At 46.3% G+C, this 14,494-nt stretch overlaps 1 protein-coding gene across 12 annotated transcripts in view; it reads right to left on the bottom strand.

Annotated features, from left to right (window-relative positions):
• ABI1 (abl interactor 1) overlaps positions 1-12,772 on the bottom strand; it is a 76,827-nt gene extending 64,055 nt beyond the window's left edge. For 3 of the 12 annotated variants that reach the window (XM_084510690.1, XM_084510695.1, XM_084510694.1), the window contains exon 1: positions 12,520-12,772. In XM_084510690.1, the coding sequence (XP_084366816.1) occupies positions 12,520-12,636 (117 nt within the window). In that variant the 5' untranslated portion in view covers positions 12,637-12,772. The remainder of the gene's footprint in view (positions 1-12,519) is intronic. The other 9 variants (XM_084510697.1, XM_084510700.1, XM_084510699.1 and 6 more) reach the window with 5 other exon arrangements.
• Positions 12,773-14,494: the final 1,722 nt, after the last annotated feature.

Genomic DNA, 14,494 nt, shown 5'->3' with positions numbered 1-14,494 from the left:
GGGTCAAGTTCTCTTTGCATACTTTGTAGTACTACATGCTCATTTAGGTCTTCTCCAGCCTGAGAAGATATTAAAAATAGCAGGCATCTCTCTAACCATGATCAACATTCAGCTGTGCTTGTGGCCTACAGATGTTTTTATGTTTAAGTTCAGACACCTCCTTTCTCTTCCTGAGACGCTTCTTCTCTCAGAGAGATTAGGAGCATGCCCAAAACCAACATTCAACATATTTTGGAGGTTAGGGAAAAAAAAGGAAAGAAAACCTGAAAGCAGTAACAATGACTCTCAGATCTAAGGGGCTCTTTAGATACCTCTTGGTTACGGCACTACAGAAGTGAGTCTACCTGGCACAGAGCTGCTGCTGATCACTCAACATTTTGAGAAACTGGCATCCTCCCTCCAGCAGGCAGTCATCTGAGGGCTCACACATCTGATACAACCCCCTCAGACCAGAAACCAGCAGATCCTCCCAGTTCTGCAGCAGCTTGCTTCCCAGCATAACACATCCACTCATAGCACACAGGTCCTACAGTGATCTCATGGTGAGAAAGAAGTGGACTGCAATACGAGGACTGATTTTTTAATTTTTTATTTAGCAAGAACTTACATGTGCAAGTGGAAAAAAAAAAAACCATAAACAGCTGTTAATATTCCTTCGGCTTCTGTGCAGCCTGGGCCTGGCTGTGCACTTTTTATCTGATAGCACTTGTAAGCACATTACATCCAGCCTCTATTTGAAGAATCATTTCCTATAAACATTAAAATTTGAGTCTACAGTTAGCAACAGCATTCCAAACCCTTACATATGTAAGCTCATTTGAACACTGGGTTGTTTCAATTGCAGCAAGCAGGAATTTAACTTGTCAAAAAACACACAACAGAACGAAACAGATGGCTCAGGAGAACAGAGAGGAGGAGAGAGAGGAATGGAGAGCCGGGAGTATGCCACTGTTTCTTTCCCAAGAAAAAAGTGAATTAGGCCAGCACATAACTACGAAATAAAAGTGAACATGGTCATCTTCACATCCAGCAACGTATAAAACTTAGAAAAAACAACAGGAGACAGAAAGTAAGCTCTTCAATAGGAAATAAAATACCAGCATCAGGCGAGGTACACAGAGGAACATCGGCCACAGCCACCCTGCCACGACCTGAGGAGGAAGCACTCCAAGCAAGTCCTGTGCCTCTCCGATCTGCTGGCAAGGTTTCGCAGGGATCTTATCTCCTGGTAGCTAACTGTGATGTGAGCAAACACAAGCAAGGCCAGGGCGAGACAATTGCATTTCGTAAGCCCTGTTTGAAACTGGTTAATTTAAAACAGTAAGCAGCAAAAAAAAAAAAAAAAGTTGTGCGCTATAAACACACACTCAAATTTACCTAAGAATTCACAGTATTTACATGCAAACGAAATGCTGCATAAATAGGGGGATAGAAGAAAGACTTTTATAAAATACAGCTTAAACACGGAAGATAAGTCCAAAGCAAAGCTAAGATACACCTACAGAAAAGCTGGAGACGGCTCCTTTTACCACCTCCCCTCCCAACCTAAGAGCAGGTTAGCTCTTAGAAGAACTGCTTTTCTGCTTCCCACCTTGTCAATCTTGAAAGGAAATTGAAAAACACTTCTGTTTTCCTGACCACAATAGGAGAATTTTCTTATCAATCTGAACGGCCACATCTTTGCACCCATTACACTTAATGGTGCATTTTTCTTCACTTGCGCAGCGGTTAGTTTGCATTTAGTCATTTTCTGAGGAGGCAAGAAGCTAAATGAGTATCTCCTGCTCATTATTTATGCTCTCTATTTGCATAACTCCTTCGTAACTGCTCCATTAAACACCTCTTTCCCTCCAAGGCCGATTTCCAAAAGCCTTGGGCGTGACTCACGGCCTTCCCCACACGCAGTCCCCTGGGCCAAGGATGTCGTACGGCCACCACGTACCTGCTTCAGTTCACACACCCCCACTCCCACCAGTGGGGAAATAACTCCTTAAAGTCATCTAGGATGAAAACAAAGCTACCTTTCCAGCTGTCTGAGGTAGGCAGCAAGGAACTAGGAGGGGTATTTGCTTTTAATGCTGTCTGCCATGTCGCAGCTCACAAGACGGAGTGGCTGAACAGGGGCCCACACCGAAGGGGGTTTCGTGTGCTCCCAGTTCCTCCCGTGCTTTATTCCTGTCAGAGCTGCTCAAGCCACTTCCAACCATTCCCATTTATTATTTATTATTCACCACTGATTGTTCTGCATCAACTCTTAAGCATTCTCCCCAACGTGCTCGAGTCCTCCAACCTTCCCCATTCAGGACCAAAACCAGCAACTTTCCTCTCCCCGGCAGAGGAGCAGCAACTGGTTTGCTTGGCTCAGCCTCTCTCGGTCCCAGCAGACGCCTCTCAGCCTCGGAGCCGTCGATATTCCCCGCGTCGTATTGACAGGAGCCGATTCCACAGGGCTAGTTCGTGGGCAGGAGGTTTCCAAAGAGGGACCGTGTGCCAGAAAGCTTTCCATTGATTGCTATTCTTCTCCAGCAGTTTAAGAGACACACTGCCAAAGAGGGATGTAATACACATCTAGAAATGACACAGCCGCTTTTCAAGCAACACGAGACTTCTCACCGAGCGAGATGCATTGTACGAGCCCAAGCTTCAATTACAGCTATGGCAACAACAGTTTCCCCCAACGCTCAAAGCGAAAGACATCTTAAGAATTAGATAGGAGAAAAAAAAACCTGTTGCCATTTAAAACAGCATGTTCTTGCAAGGCTCCCAGACAAGTCTCAGGACTACTGCAGCAACCAGATCATCTCAGTGCTGCGAGAACATACGGTATGCTGCAGCAGGAAACACACCCACGGTATTTCAGAGAGCCCTTCCAGAGCCAAGCACTTCCAAACCAGACACACATTTTTATCTAATGCAGCTGAAGCCAGGAGTTTGCATCACAGAAACAACAGCTCCTCCCAGAGATTTAGAAATCCTGCAAGTCAGCCAGAAAATCAAAAGCCGATTTCCAGCCAGGTCTCCAAGGATCTTGCCAACCTAAGTGCATTGATCCATCATACCTCTATTTGTTAGCCTGATACTCCCTGGGCCTTGGTTGAAGCATCATCCAAGCCACTCGCCACAAGGACTCACGGGGGAACCCCGGAGGCTGTAATCCTTTTTATAAAAACCCTTCAGGATTAGGTCCAACCCCGCTTTATCAATACAAACCTACTAATGTGTGTTAAAAGAATACCACCCCCGATATCACCGGCTTTCCCTTGGTGTTACAGGATCCAAAGCCTCCAACCAGAGAGGTTTGAAGTCCTCTCCACCTTTCAGTCTCACAATAACAAAGGGACCAGCTTCCTAAACAAGACAGATTTCTTACAAATGAAAGGCCTGGCTGTATATATTTGAGAGGCCCCCTAAGAGGTTTCCTCATAGACAGAATCACAGAAGTCTCAGTGCTCACAGCATCTCTCTCCTGAGGTGCCTTGTGTTTCTCTGTACTCTGCTCATCCTCGCATCCCCAGGTGGCTACAGACCACTTCAGAGCCAAAGCTTTAGCCCAAACTTCATGCCAATCAAGATAATCTAAAAGAGAAATGTATATAAATGCCTTCAGTAGCTGCAGTGTGATGAGATGAGCTACTATTCAAACCCATGCTGCTGGAAGCTGTTTGTCTGAAAGGCATCATGAAAAATAGCCGCATAATTTAAACTGTAACAGTAAAATATGCAATTAAATAATAGAAAGATTAATTACAAGAAACAGGCAAGGGAGAAGAGGTTTTCAGATGAGAGCTGAAATGAGACCGAAAGTCAATGAGGTAGAGAGCAAGCGCGAGAAAAACCGTCTGTTTCAGAGGCAGAAGCTGTGATGAGAACACTTGGCATTAATGGCAGCGAAACAGAAAGTCCACAGCACTTGGCAGCAGGAGCAGAGTCAGACAACAGATCTAGGAAACAGCCTGCAGCAAACAGACCAGAGACTTTAACAGGGAGAGAAAAAAAATCAGCAAATTCACATTAAGATCAGAGCCTAGCAGAAGCACCTGGAAAGAAAGAAATGTTGTCACCGGTAACTTTTAGCAATGCCCTAGTGACTAACATGACTTGCTGCGGGGATGTGAGGAGACAAGCTGAGGCATGGCAATAGCAACCATGTCGACATTATTGCAGTAGTCTGATGCAACTGCCTGGACAGCTCGTCCTTCTCTTGTCTCAGGCGTTTTCTTATCTCAGGCTCCAGAAATCGTGGAATTGTTGCACTGGGCCCACGGTTCAAGTATTCATTTGCAGCACACCTGCTAGAATAAAGTCAAGCAAGATGCTCAACTGACAATGATTGCCACAGGACAAATACTGGTTGGCAGATTTGCTGACCCACCCCCCCCCAGTACAAGGAGATGAGATGATGAAAGTGAAGATATGCATCTTGTGAAAGATTAGCTGGAGAGAAAAAACACACACACACTTGCCTGATAAAGTATAACTTAGAAAAAGCATTATCTTGTGAAATACCGGCATAAAAGTAGCCAGTAGAGTTGACACATCAGGTTTTTTCCCCAAGGAAATCAAAGAATTGTTACAATTCAAGTAACAAACAGGCCATTTTTCCTTGGAACTATGACTTAAGACTACCCCATAAGAACATTTCATTCAACTCTACAGATATCAAATCAGCAACTGCTTTAGTAAGCCTCCTCTATCCAAGTACCAAGAAACCTTCCTGCTTTCTTAAGAAAAGTCCTAATAGCACATTTTACTCCCATCTGTCTCAGAGGTTACAATTAAATTAGGAAAGCAATTCTGAGTCTCTTCTCCACGAGTTCTTTAACTGCTCAACACCACGCTGCCAGAGCCTCCTTGCACACGAAGCAGCACGCCTGCTCTTCAACTTCTGCTGTTCGAGGAGTATGCGTAGTTAGTGGCTTGGGGCTTTTTGGAGAAGGAGGAAGGAAGAGGGAGGGAAGACACAGTGTCACAAATATATCTGCTATCTTAACGTAAGACCTAGTGAAGGCAAGTAATCCGCATGCAAAAACAAAGCGTAAGGTGAGCAACAGCCCCTGTTGGGGCAACAGCTGTGTCCTAGCCCCCAGAAGACACCACCTTTACTCTTCTTTTAGCATTTTCCACCGTGCCAGAAGATGGTACACATCTCCTGCAGCAGCTGTGACGTGACTATCGGAGGAGAAGGCTAAACCAGCAGAAGTTTTGATTTTCAGATCCTTTTTCTGTTTGCCAGACCCAGCAGTTACTAATGGAAAACGTTTTATCTGGAATCTCAGAAAAAAAATGTTATTAAAAATAAAGTCACCGTGTAAATGGTCGATCTTTTTCAGAGTAAAACTAATCTGTTCTGTGAGCTTAACTGACAGGTTGGCTAGCAATTTCATCTCCCGTTAATACAGGGTGCTGAATTGTACAAGTTATATCTCAAAATGTTGCCCTCACATTTCTTAGTGGAAATTCTCTTGCAGGAGGTCCCCCCCCTTTATAAAACATCTGCATCTTAATAAGAAATCTACTCTCTGCTAGGAAGTCTTCTTACATGGCTGCTAACAGCATTAAGGGCTTGCATAAGCAATGAGTAACAGCATTTGCATAGCACCGAGCAGAGGTGGCACTTACATTCTTATTAACCCACGGAAAAAAAATGCATTCCCTCTAACACCGGGAAGAGAAGCTTTGAGTTCTGCTTTCGGCAATACCTGGATTCCTCGGAGAACCCACCTGGCAGAAGCTCTCTATTTTTATTTTGCTACCAGGCACGAAGCAGATGAAATGTTTGAGGCAGAAGGGGGCCTGCCAGGCTGGAGGTGAAGGGGGAAAGGCACCTGCAGATGCCACCTTGCTTACAGGAGCGCACCGCGACCTATTCTGCACGGAGCCCTGGTTTTGGCTTCCGAGTGCCCCATGCAAGTTTTGAGCTGCAAGGGGCTGTTTGTACAACCCCTGTGAGACACCACGTCTGTCTGTCTGTCTGTAGCTGCTGCCCCGCCGGCGAGGTCAGGAAGAGGGAGGAACCGTGCTGAGGCACCCTATCTACCACTACAAACGCAGCGGTTACTTCCCTTTTCTGCGGGGTGGAGGGAAGGGAGGATCCCTGGGACCGAGCCCACCCGTCTCCGACACCAGTGCTCGGATTTGGCAGGCAAGGGGAAAGGAACAGCGTCGCACTAACACCAGTGCTAAGGGGAGCAAGGAGGCTGCACCTCGTAGCCAGCCTGCTCGATAATTACAAACAAGCCTGGGCACTGCATAACTGGGGGCCCACGAGTCCTTTCCTACTGGGTAACAACAAATAAAAACCACACCACGGCCCTTCGACTCCCAGTCACTAATTAAGGACTGAGTGCTGGCACTGAGAGGGATAAGACACCCCCTTATCCCTCAAGGATGTCTCACTACATCGGCGCTGACGCTGCCTGCACAGCTACCACCCCGCTGCTCTGCGGATAAATAAGATTTCAGAGCTGTCAAACACAGGCTGCTTTCACTACGGGGAAAGAAGAGCGACATCTTCTAGATCCTCTGCCAAGACAGCAGTGCCCACCAGCAGCCAGGCAGCGCCGGGAGCACCACGTAACCGCTGAAGTTTACGGGACTGAAAATCAAACATCCAAAGCTTCTTGTAAGAACAGATAAGCAACGCTCCGAAAGGAATTGCTCCTAATGAATTTAACGACGGTTTCAGGCGTGTTTTCCCAAGGGATTCGTTCATTGCTCCGTCTCAGGACACCGCGTCCCTGTTTCTGGAAATCGACACTTTCTGCTGCGCTGTAGCATAACGGAGGCCATCCGGGAGGCACTGCACGTCCCAACAATCGGGGTCTGTTCCCAAATCTGACAGCACGTCCCTACACGACCTTCCAGGAGCTGGTCATGAACTCTACGCCTCTATTTATGCTTCTGAGAAATGAAGACAGTTTGAAATACTACACAAAGATATTGGGAAGTTGAATCGTACTGCTTCAAAGGTTGGTTTTTGTTGTTAAACTTAGACCAGCAGCACAGATTAACGGGAACTTTGCCCTCGGAGGCGCAACACTTCCTATTTGTACACAGCCCGTCCCTCCGCTCTTATCTTCCTTACATGTGATCCACTTCACAACCCGTCCTGAAGGCCCACTATTTTCACTTTACCGTGAGTTACTGACTGCACCGAGCTCCCAGAGCTCTGGAGGAACAGAAGCATCAGACAATTGCTCCTCTTACAGCTTCCCTCTTCCTTGCAACAACTCCACGTGCCTGGTGCAGCACGAAGATCACGCTTAATGTACACCCACCACAGGCGACCTGCGAGCATCTTCGTTCCAGCACAGGAGCAGGAGGAAGGGAGCAGCACGAAGTGCAGGATGCAGTACTCACCTCACACACTGAAATTAATGCAAACATTTCAGATTTGGAAAAGCCGATTTCCTCTCAACCACCTCTTCTGGACACAAAACAGACGTATGCTACTTTAGGATCCATTTCCTGTACACGCAGGGCAACCGCTTGGCCACGTAATGAAGTTGTTCTCCTGCCTTCTTGCTGCTTCCAGGCTCAACATGCAGCTGTATTTTCCAAAACAAAAGACAACGCGCTGGCGCAGAAGACTGATAACCCAAAGCCACCAACCCGTACCCGAATGACTAGAAAACAAAACACACACACCTACAAACAACCAGTGCTTTTAACCAAAACATTTGCTGTTAGCATAAAACGACCTTAAAAAGGAACAGTGTTTCAAGTATAAGCTAACATCTTTTCTTAATTAATAGAAAGAGTATGATTTAAACCTACAAGGGATAGCGGATGACACGTCCATATTTTATCTTACAGAAAGAGGGCTGGCTTCATTTGCTTTTTCCTGTAAAGTGTTCCAAATTCAACAAGGAAACCAGAAAAAAAATAGCCCTTATTTACTCTCTTGATACAAACCAATTAACCTATGAACATAAAAGCATGTAAGTTCCCACAGCACGTAAAAGATTTGTATTAGGGACAATTTAAGAAGTTTATCCTTTTAAAGCAGGCCATTTCCTGCATCAGACATCCTGAGTGAGCCGCTCGCTTTGCACTGCGCTAAGCTACGCTACGTTCCACACCCCAGGCATGAAACCGAGTGTCAGAGCTGTTACCAGCATTTAAGGAAAAAAAAAACACGACAGAAGAAGTTACTTCCCTTCCCCTATGTCCTATCTACTGTAGAGGAAGCACGGAACATTCAACTGACCGAGCAGAAAGGATCCTTATACGCAAACTGGAAGATCACATCAGCACTTGTGAAACTTCTTGCATGCAGCATTTCCCCTCCACAACACGCATCCATTTCTCTACCAGCTGGAAAGAGACTTTTAATTTTTTGCAATAGCCAAACTGAAATCTGTCTCTGCTTTTGTCTGTGTCACCCAGAACACTTTGTTAACTCACCATTCAGTTTCCACATACAATTGGAGGCTACAAAAGGAAATAACACGACAACAAAAAGGCACACGTTTGGGCAACACGGTACGTAAGTTCCTTAATACGCCTTTCACTTAGTTTATTTTCCACAGCTGCTGAGTCTACCCACTGGAGACAACCAAGAGCAGAACTGACACGAGCAGTATATATTCCGAGCTATTCGTTTAGAGGGTTTCCAGTGACGTTCAAATTGTATGTGAGCTTAAGAAAAATTCCAAGTGCATCAGAAGTAAAGAAACTGGTGAAAACTGATGATTATGCACAGGCAGATTCAAGGCTATACAAGAAAGCCGATTTCAACCGTAGGGGACAGTAGTAGGGAACGTTTTATAGGCAAGGCCTCCATGCTTGAATCAGCTGAAGTTATTCAAAAGGAAGTCATCAGCACACTGACACTGGAGACGCTCATTTCCCGTGCCATTGCTAACACTCTTTAAGCTAGCTATTTAAAATGAATTCATTAAAAACTGAAAACAATTCAATTCAGCCTGAAAAGTGATTGGAGAATCTCTCCAGAAGCTCGTATTTTCAGCTGAAGAATCGTAATTAGAACCGCAAGTATTTTAACTCCATCTGTTATTTCTGTCTCGTGCTGATAAAGTTTTCATACTTTTCAGGATACTGATAATACAGTTCCTCACTACTATCTTCAGCTTTATGCTACACATTTTCAGATAAACTTTCACCATTCCACATACCCCGAGAGGGCTAGTCTCAGATTTTATTCACAGACAAGAGGATTTGGAGAAGGCTTTAAGCACTTCAACTTACACGTGTACGGCATTTTTAAAAATAAATCTTTTTTTTTTTTATTTCCATTTTAAGATAGTTCTACCACTCTCCCCCAATTGCTGATCTAGCTCTATGTTATTATAATAAGTCTCCATCACCAAGATAGCAGTTGGACCAGTGTTCTGAAGAGTGCCAAATATAAAACATTTAAAAAACGTCTAGAAAAATGTAACTTCTCTACCTTTAACAAACTTTACTTAGGGAGATGGAAAATGTACTTTCAGTTAAGTGTTCAATGTTCAAAACCTGCTCTTAAAACTATTGAGTTGAAGTCTGATCTAAAAGCAAACAATCTACCTACTTGTCGCTGAAGCTTCTGAGCAGAAACATAACTGACATGAAGTATCTGGCTACAAATTAAATCCAGTAATGTACCTATAATTTCTTTTTGCCTTGTAGCCAAAGCCAAAATCCCCACTAACAGCATCACAACTTCCTTCGATTACTACTTCTACATCTGTCTCCCTCTCTTTCCCCGTGCTCCCCAAGACTGCCGTCATACTGTGGCACTGCAGCGCTATCTTAAGAACTTATTTGCTTCGCTTCTGATTTTTTTTCCCCCCTTACTATCAGATAAAATCAGATTCCAGATAACCTGAATACATAAGGTCTGGGGGGGCAAACTGTGTTACCGCCTGGTACTCTGACATATTGACAATTTGTCCTAGCAAGAAACTGCTTCCCACTTTTCCAAGAACAGTGATTTTCACCTTGAGAGGCCCAGATGCTGTCATCTTTCCTAAATGCTTTAGTAAAAGGATGCTTCCTGTCGACAGCTACAGTCACCATCAAGGAAGCAAGTTCCACTGAGGAGGATATTTTCTTCTCCCCACCTTTTTTTTGAGGGATTCCTAAAGACACTGAAGGCAAATTTTCTTCAAGAAATCATCACAACTCTGAATTTTACCAGAACTATTCCTAGATTAAGTGATAGAAGATAAAGATGATTCGTATGTATTCTAATATTATAAAATACTAGAGTTTGAATACAACAATATCTTGTGGGGGGGCATAACATGACTTACCTGTTAAAGTGACCAAAGAATAAAAAGCATGAAGGGGAGATTAACAAGAGTTTTGAATAAAGAGCCGAGTGCTGTTACTGTAAGTTGTTAATATCACACTTGGAATAGTCAAACTTGTTCCACCTCCACGCCACAAGGCAGCACAGGTGGCAGTGCACAGTAACAGCCTTTCTACAGAGGGGCACATAGCCTTTCAGAGCAAACAACCCAAATGCAAAGCTATCCAAGCTCCAAGAGGCCAGATTGACTCAATTACATGCTACGGGCTCAGATACGAGGCATAGCCTCTTCATATCTACTTTAACACTCACAGAATGCTCAGATTCTCTGTTCCAGCCTTTTAAAATATTATTCTTATAATAAAATGCTCCCTGACACACTGACCAGCTCAACCCTTCAGTGGCCCCACCACGGGCACCAGGGCCATGACCTGTTGGGCAGTCCAACTGGAGAGCAGGTGGCTTGGTACAAAGCACCGATTAAAAGAATAACACCCACCTCTGTCATTCAAACAAAACAAACAACAAAAAAAGGACTTTTACTGATATCTCTGCGATTTTTACTGGGTTGAGTAAATGCACAAGGGATACATTTTTCAAAGCTACTGCCTTAAGTCCTTATTAGGAACTTTAGCTTCTTTCCAAAAGGGGTAAACACAGCTGTACGTGGATAACCAAACTGCAACAATCCCACATCCAGCTGACCTTCATACCCGAGGTGAAAATGAACTAACATTTAAAAAAAAAAAACTCCACCCCAAATGACTGGATGGGAACTAGCTTAAGTGCCGGTTTACTTTTTTCTTGATTTAAAAAAAAGGCAAGTTTTAGGACCCTGCAGAAAGTGATGTAACCGAAGATTCTCTAACTTTCTGACATGGGGAAAAAGTCAGGAGCAGGAGACAGGTCAAAACTTGTGCCGCAATTACCATGCTCATGTATTTGTCATATTTCCCATGAGTAAAACCAAATGAACCTCGCCTCTCAGAAGCATTTGTATCAGCAGCTTTCTTTGGGTGGAGCAAACAACTCGGAAGAATAAATACACATTAACTCATATTACCTCACATACCAAAATTAAAGGAAAAAAAGCCTTAAAAGTATGGCTTCTTCATGCAGTTTTAACCCAAGTACCAGAATTAGCTCATTAAAAAAAAAAAAAAAGGACTTCACAACACATTATTAAAGCTTTATTTTCAAATTTGCTGCTCCATGATTACAAGCAGTAAGGCAGCTCACCAGCAACAACGGGGGCCAAAGGTTTTAATAACCTGTATTAAGGAGTCATCGCAGGTAGCCTAGTATTACGTTCAACAAGTTCACTGCACAGGCTGCCTAGCAAGGAGTTTGTTTGCTCTTCCCGCCCGGTTTTCTGTTCCTCAGGAAGGTTTAATCCGAGCATCTCTCGCTGCCTCTGTATCCACGCCATGGCTACACCTACAGACCTACACTGAGCGATGCGCGCTGCAAACCCTGCAAAAAGCCTTAACAGCATGAAGTAGCTTCACAATAAAAACCGGCCAAGAAGGAATCCAGGGTTAAAAAGAAAAGGAGAAATCCACACCGAGCGGTGTAGGCAACGGAGCCTCCTCCAGCATCTCGCTGCAGGATGTGGGAATCGCCGAGCCCCCGAGAGGCACCGATTGCCATTTTGAAACACCGCCCCCCGATAGTGCCCGGGCAGCTCCCTGCTCCGGCTTTTTAGGGCTGCGGCACACCAGGAGGGCTCCCGGGGGCAGGAGATGGGGCTCGGAGCCCCCCGGCAGCCCCCTCAGGGGGCCGCTGATGGCGGCGGGGAGGCGGCGGCCGCCCGTGAGGCGCGGAGCCGCCCGCCCCGAGCAACCGCCGCCAACCGCCGAGGGGCGACCGGAGGCAGCGGGGGCCGGGCCGGCGGCACCGGGAGAGGCTCCGCCGCCCGCCCTCCGTGCCCAGAACGGGGAGGTCTCCGGGATGTGACTCATAATGAATAAATACAGAGCTGGGGGGGGGGGAAGAGAGGAAAGGAAAGAAAAAAAAAAAAAAAAAAAAAAAGACACACCCTCCGAGCCCGACTGACATAATACCCCCCCCTCCTCCCTTCCCCTCCGGAGCGCGGAGGGGGAGGGAAAGCCGGTGGCTCCTCGGCTGGGAAAGTTGAAAGAAAAGGCAAAGCCGGGGGAAAAGGGAGCGGGCGGGCGCCGCGGTGCCCCCGAGGCGGCTCCGGCCCCGCAGAGCCCAGCCCAGCCCCGGTGCCGCCGGGCGGGCGCTGCCCCGCCGCCCCTCACCTGGATGTAGTTGTTTTCGCAGTAGTCGGCGACCCGAGTGAGGTTCTGGTAGCTCTCGAGCAGAGCCCGCTTGCCAGAAGGGATTTCCTCCTCTAGTAACATCTGCAACTCTGCCATTTTCCACCCCTCCGCATCGCTTCCTCTTGCATTAAAGAGACAGCGGCAGCGCCGGGCTCGCAACCCGCCTGGTATTGTGGGATTCCTCCTCGCCTCGCTTTCGTGAGCTCTCGCTTTCCCCACCCATCCTTCCGAGGGAGGAAAAAAAAAAAAAAAAAGAAAAAAAAAAGAAAAAAATAAAAAGCGCTTTGCAAAGCAAGCCGGGAGCTGTAGGCGCAGCTGCTCCTCGCCGGGCGCCTGCGCGGGGCGGGAGCGGCTCATGGCGGCCGGGCGCTGCCCCGGCGGGGTGCGGGGGTTGACATGGCCGCTGCGGCGCCGCCCAGCGCTGTGGTGGCCGGCGGGGCGAGCGGGCAAGGGCGACAGGGATCCTTCGTTTCTCCCCCTTGTCCCCCAATAAAAGTCCCCAAATAAAAGTCCCGCTCGCAGCCGTGTTGCCCTCAGGCAGCGTGGTCTCCTCAGGAGAAGGCAAAAGGCTTCGTCAAGGGAAGCGCTGCCCCGGTTATCCGGCGAGCCGCCGCCTCCTGTCAGGCTAGGGGGAGAAATTTGGGAAATGACAGCAAATGGTGGCAGGAAATTGCTAAAACAATAGGAGCAGCACAGCTAAGCCGCGTTCAGGCCAGTGGGGAGTCCCTGGCCATGTGGCTGTCCAGAGGGAGAGGGGAATTGAATGGGCTGTGTAGAGCTTTGCGAATGTCTGCCCAGAAGTAATAATTGACAATTCGCATTTGTCTATTTATTAATACCAGAAGAAGAACTTAAGCGTTTGTCTGAGGTAAATACATTTCTCCTGCCACTCTCTTACCTCAGCCGTTACTCATCATTACTCATCGGCTGTGGAAGATAAGGGGCTAGTGATTTTTGGGGACAATTTTTTTTTTTTTTTAGAAGTAAAATGCTGTTTCTGTGGTCATAGCAGAAGAAAAGCCAATAACAGCAGGTGGTTTCTATGCTGGGATGGCCAAGCCTGCCTTTCCAGTGAGGAACGGTCTGAGACGAAGCTGTTTCCAAGGCCCGTTACTCATGCCTTGGCTTTTCCTGCCTTTTTTACACACTTTCAAGTGCAACTGGTATCAGTCCTTGCATTGTGTTAGTTGTCCCAGAGAAACCCTCGGCAGTGACATATCAACACATTTTGGAGAAGTACTCTCTGACTCACCATAGTAAGAGCAGACAGCCTCATCTCTCCACACAATTAATTGTATGGTGTATTGTATGTCCACTGCCCACCAGAGTCCATCTTCTGTTTGCAGCCCTGAAAACTGCTCTGGTCCAGACCTTTTGGTGTACCTGCTGGTGTCTCTACATCAAGGTGGAGAGAGGAAAAATAGATCATCCCCCTGTGAGTACAGCAAAGTCCAGCATCTCAGTCTTGAACCATGGAAGTGAGGATGAAGGGAGGGAGCCTGGAATGGACTGCTGGGCCCAGGAAGGTCTTTGCAGCTCCCCATGTGTGGCAACAGCTAGACAGATGCTGGGATGGGTATATCAGTGCCATCTGGGACAGCAGAGGAAGGAGCTGGTACCTTCACGGCGCTTGCTGTGGGACAGGGATGTATCTATATTGCTATCTTCAGATGGCTAATTCATTTAGCAGCTTAGCAAAATTGTTTCCAAAGTGATTTAAATAACTCTTTTTAGGACAGCATGTAATTTCCAATAAAACACTTTATTTTGGATTCCAAGTGCCTTTTAAATGTGAAATAATTAAATGTGATCTGCATCAACATTGAGATATAGACAAGCCTTTAATAGGTCCCAGGGCAAGTGTGATTACAAACCATCCTGGGCATTGACTTCTTGTTTTCAGCTATTACAATACAAAGACAAATTTGATTTCTCTATTCAGTCAGGCTGCAAA

The sequence above is a fragment of the Aythya ferina genome (genome assembly GCF_964211825.1).
Source record: "Aythya ferina genome assembly, chromosome: 2".
Classification (NCBI taxonomy): domain Eukaryota; kingdom Metazoa; phylum Chordata; class Aves; order Anseriformes; family Anatidae; genus Aythya; species Aythya ferina.
This window is presented reverse-complemented; position numbering and strand designations above follow the sequence as displayed.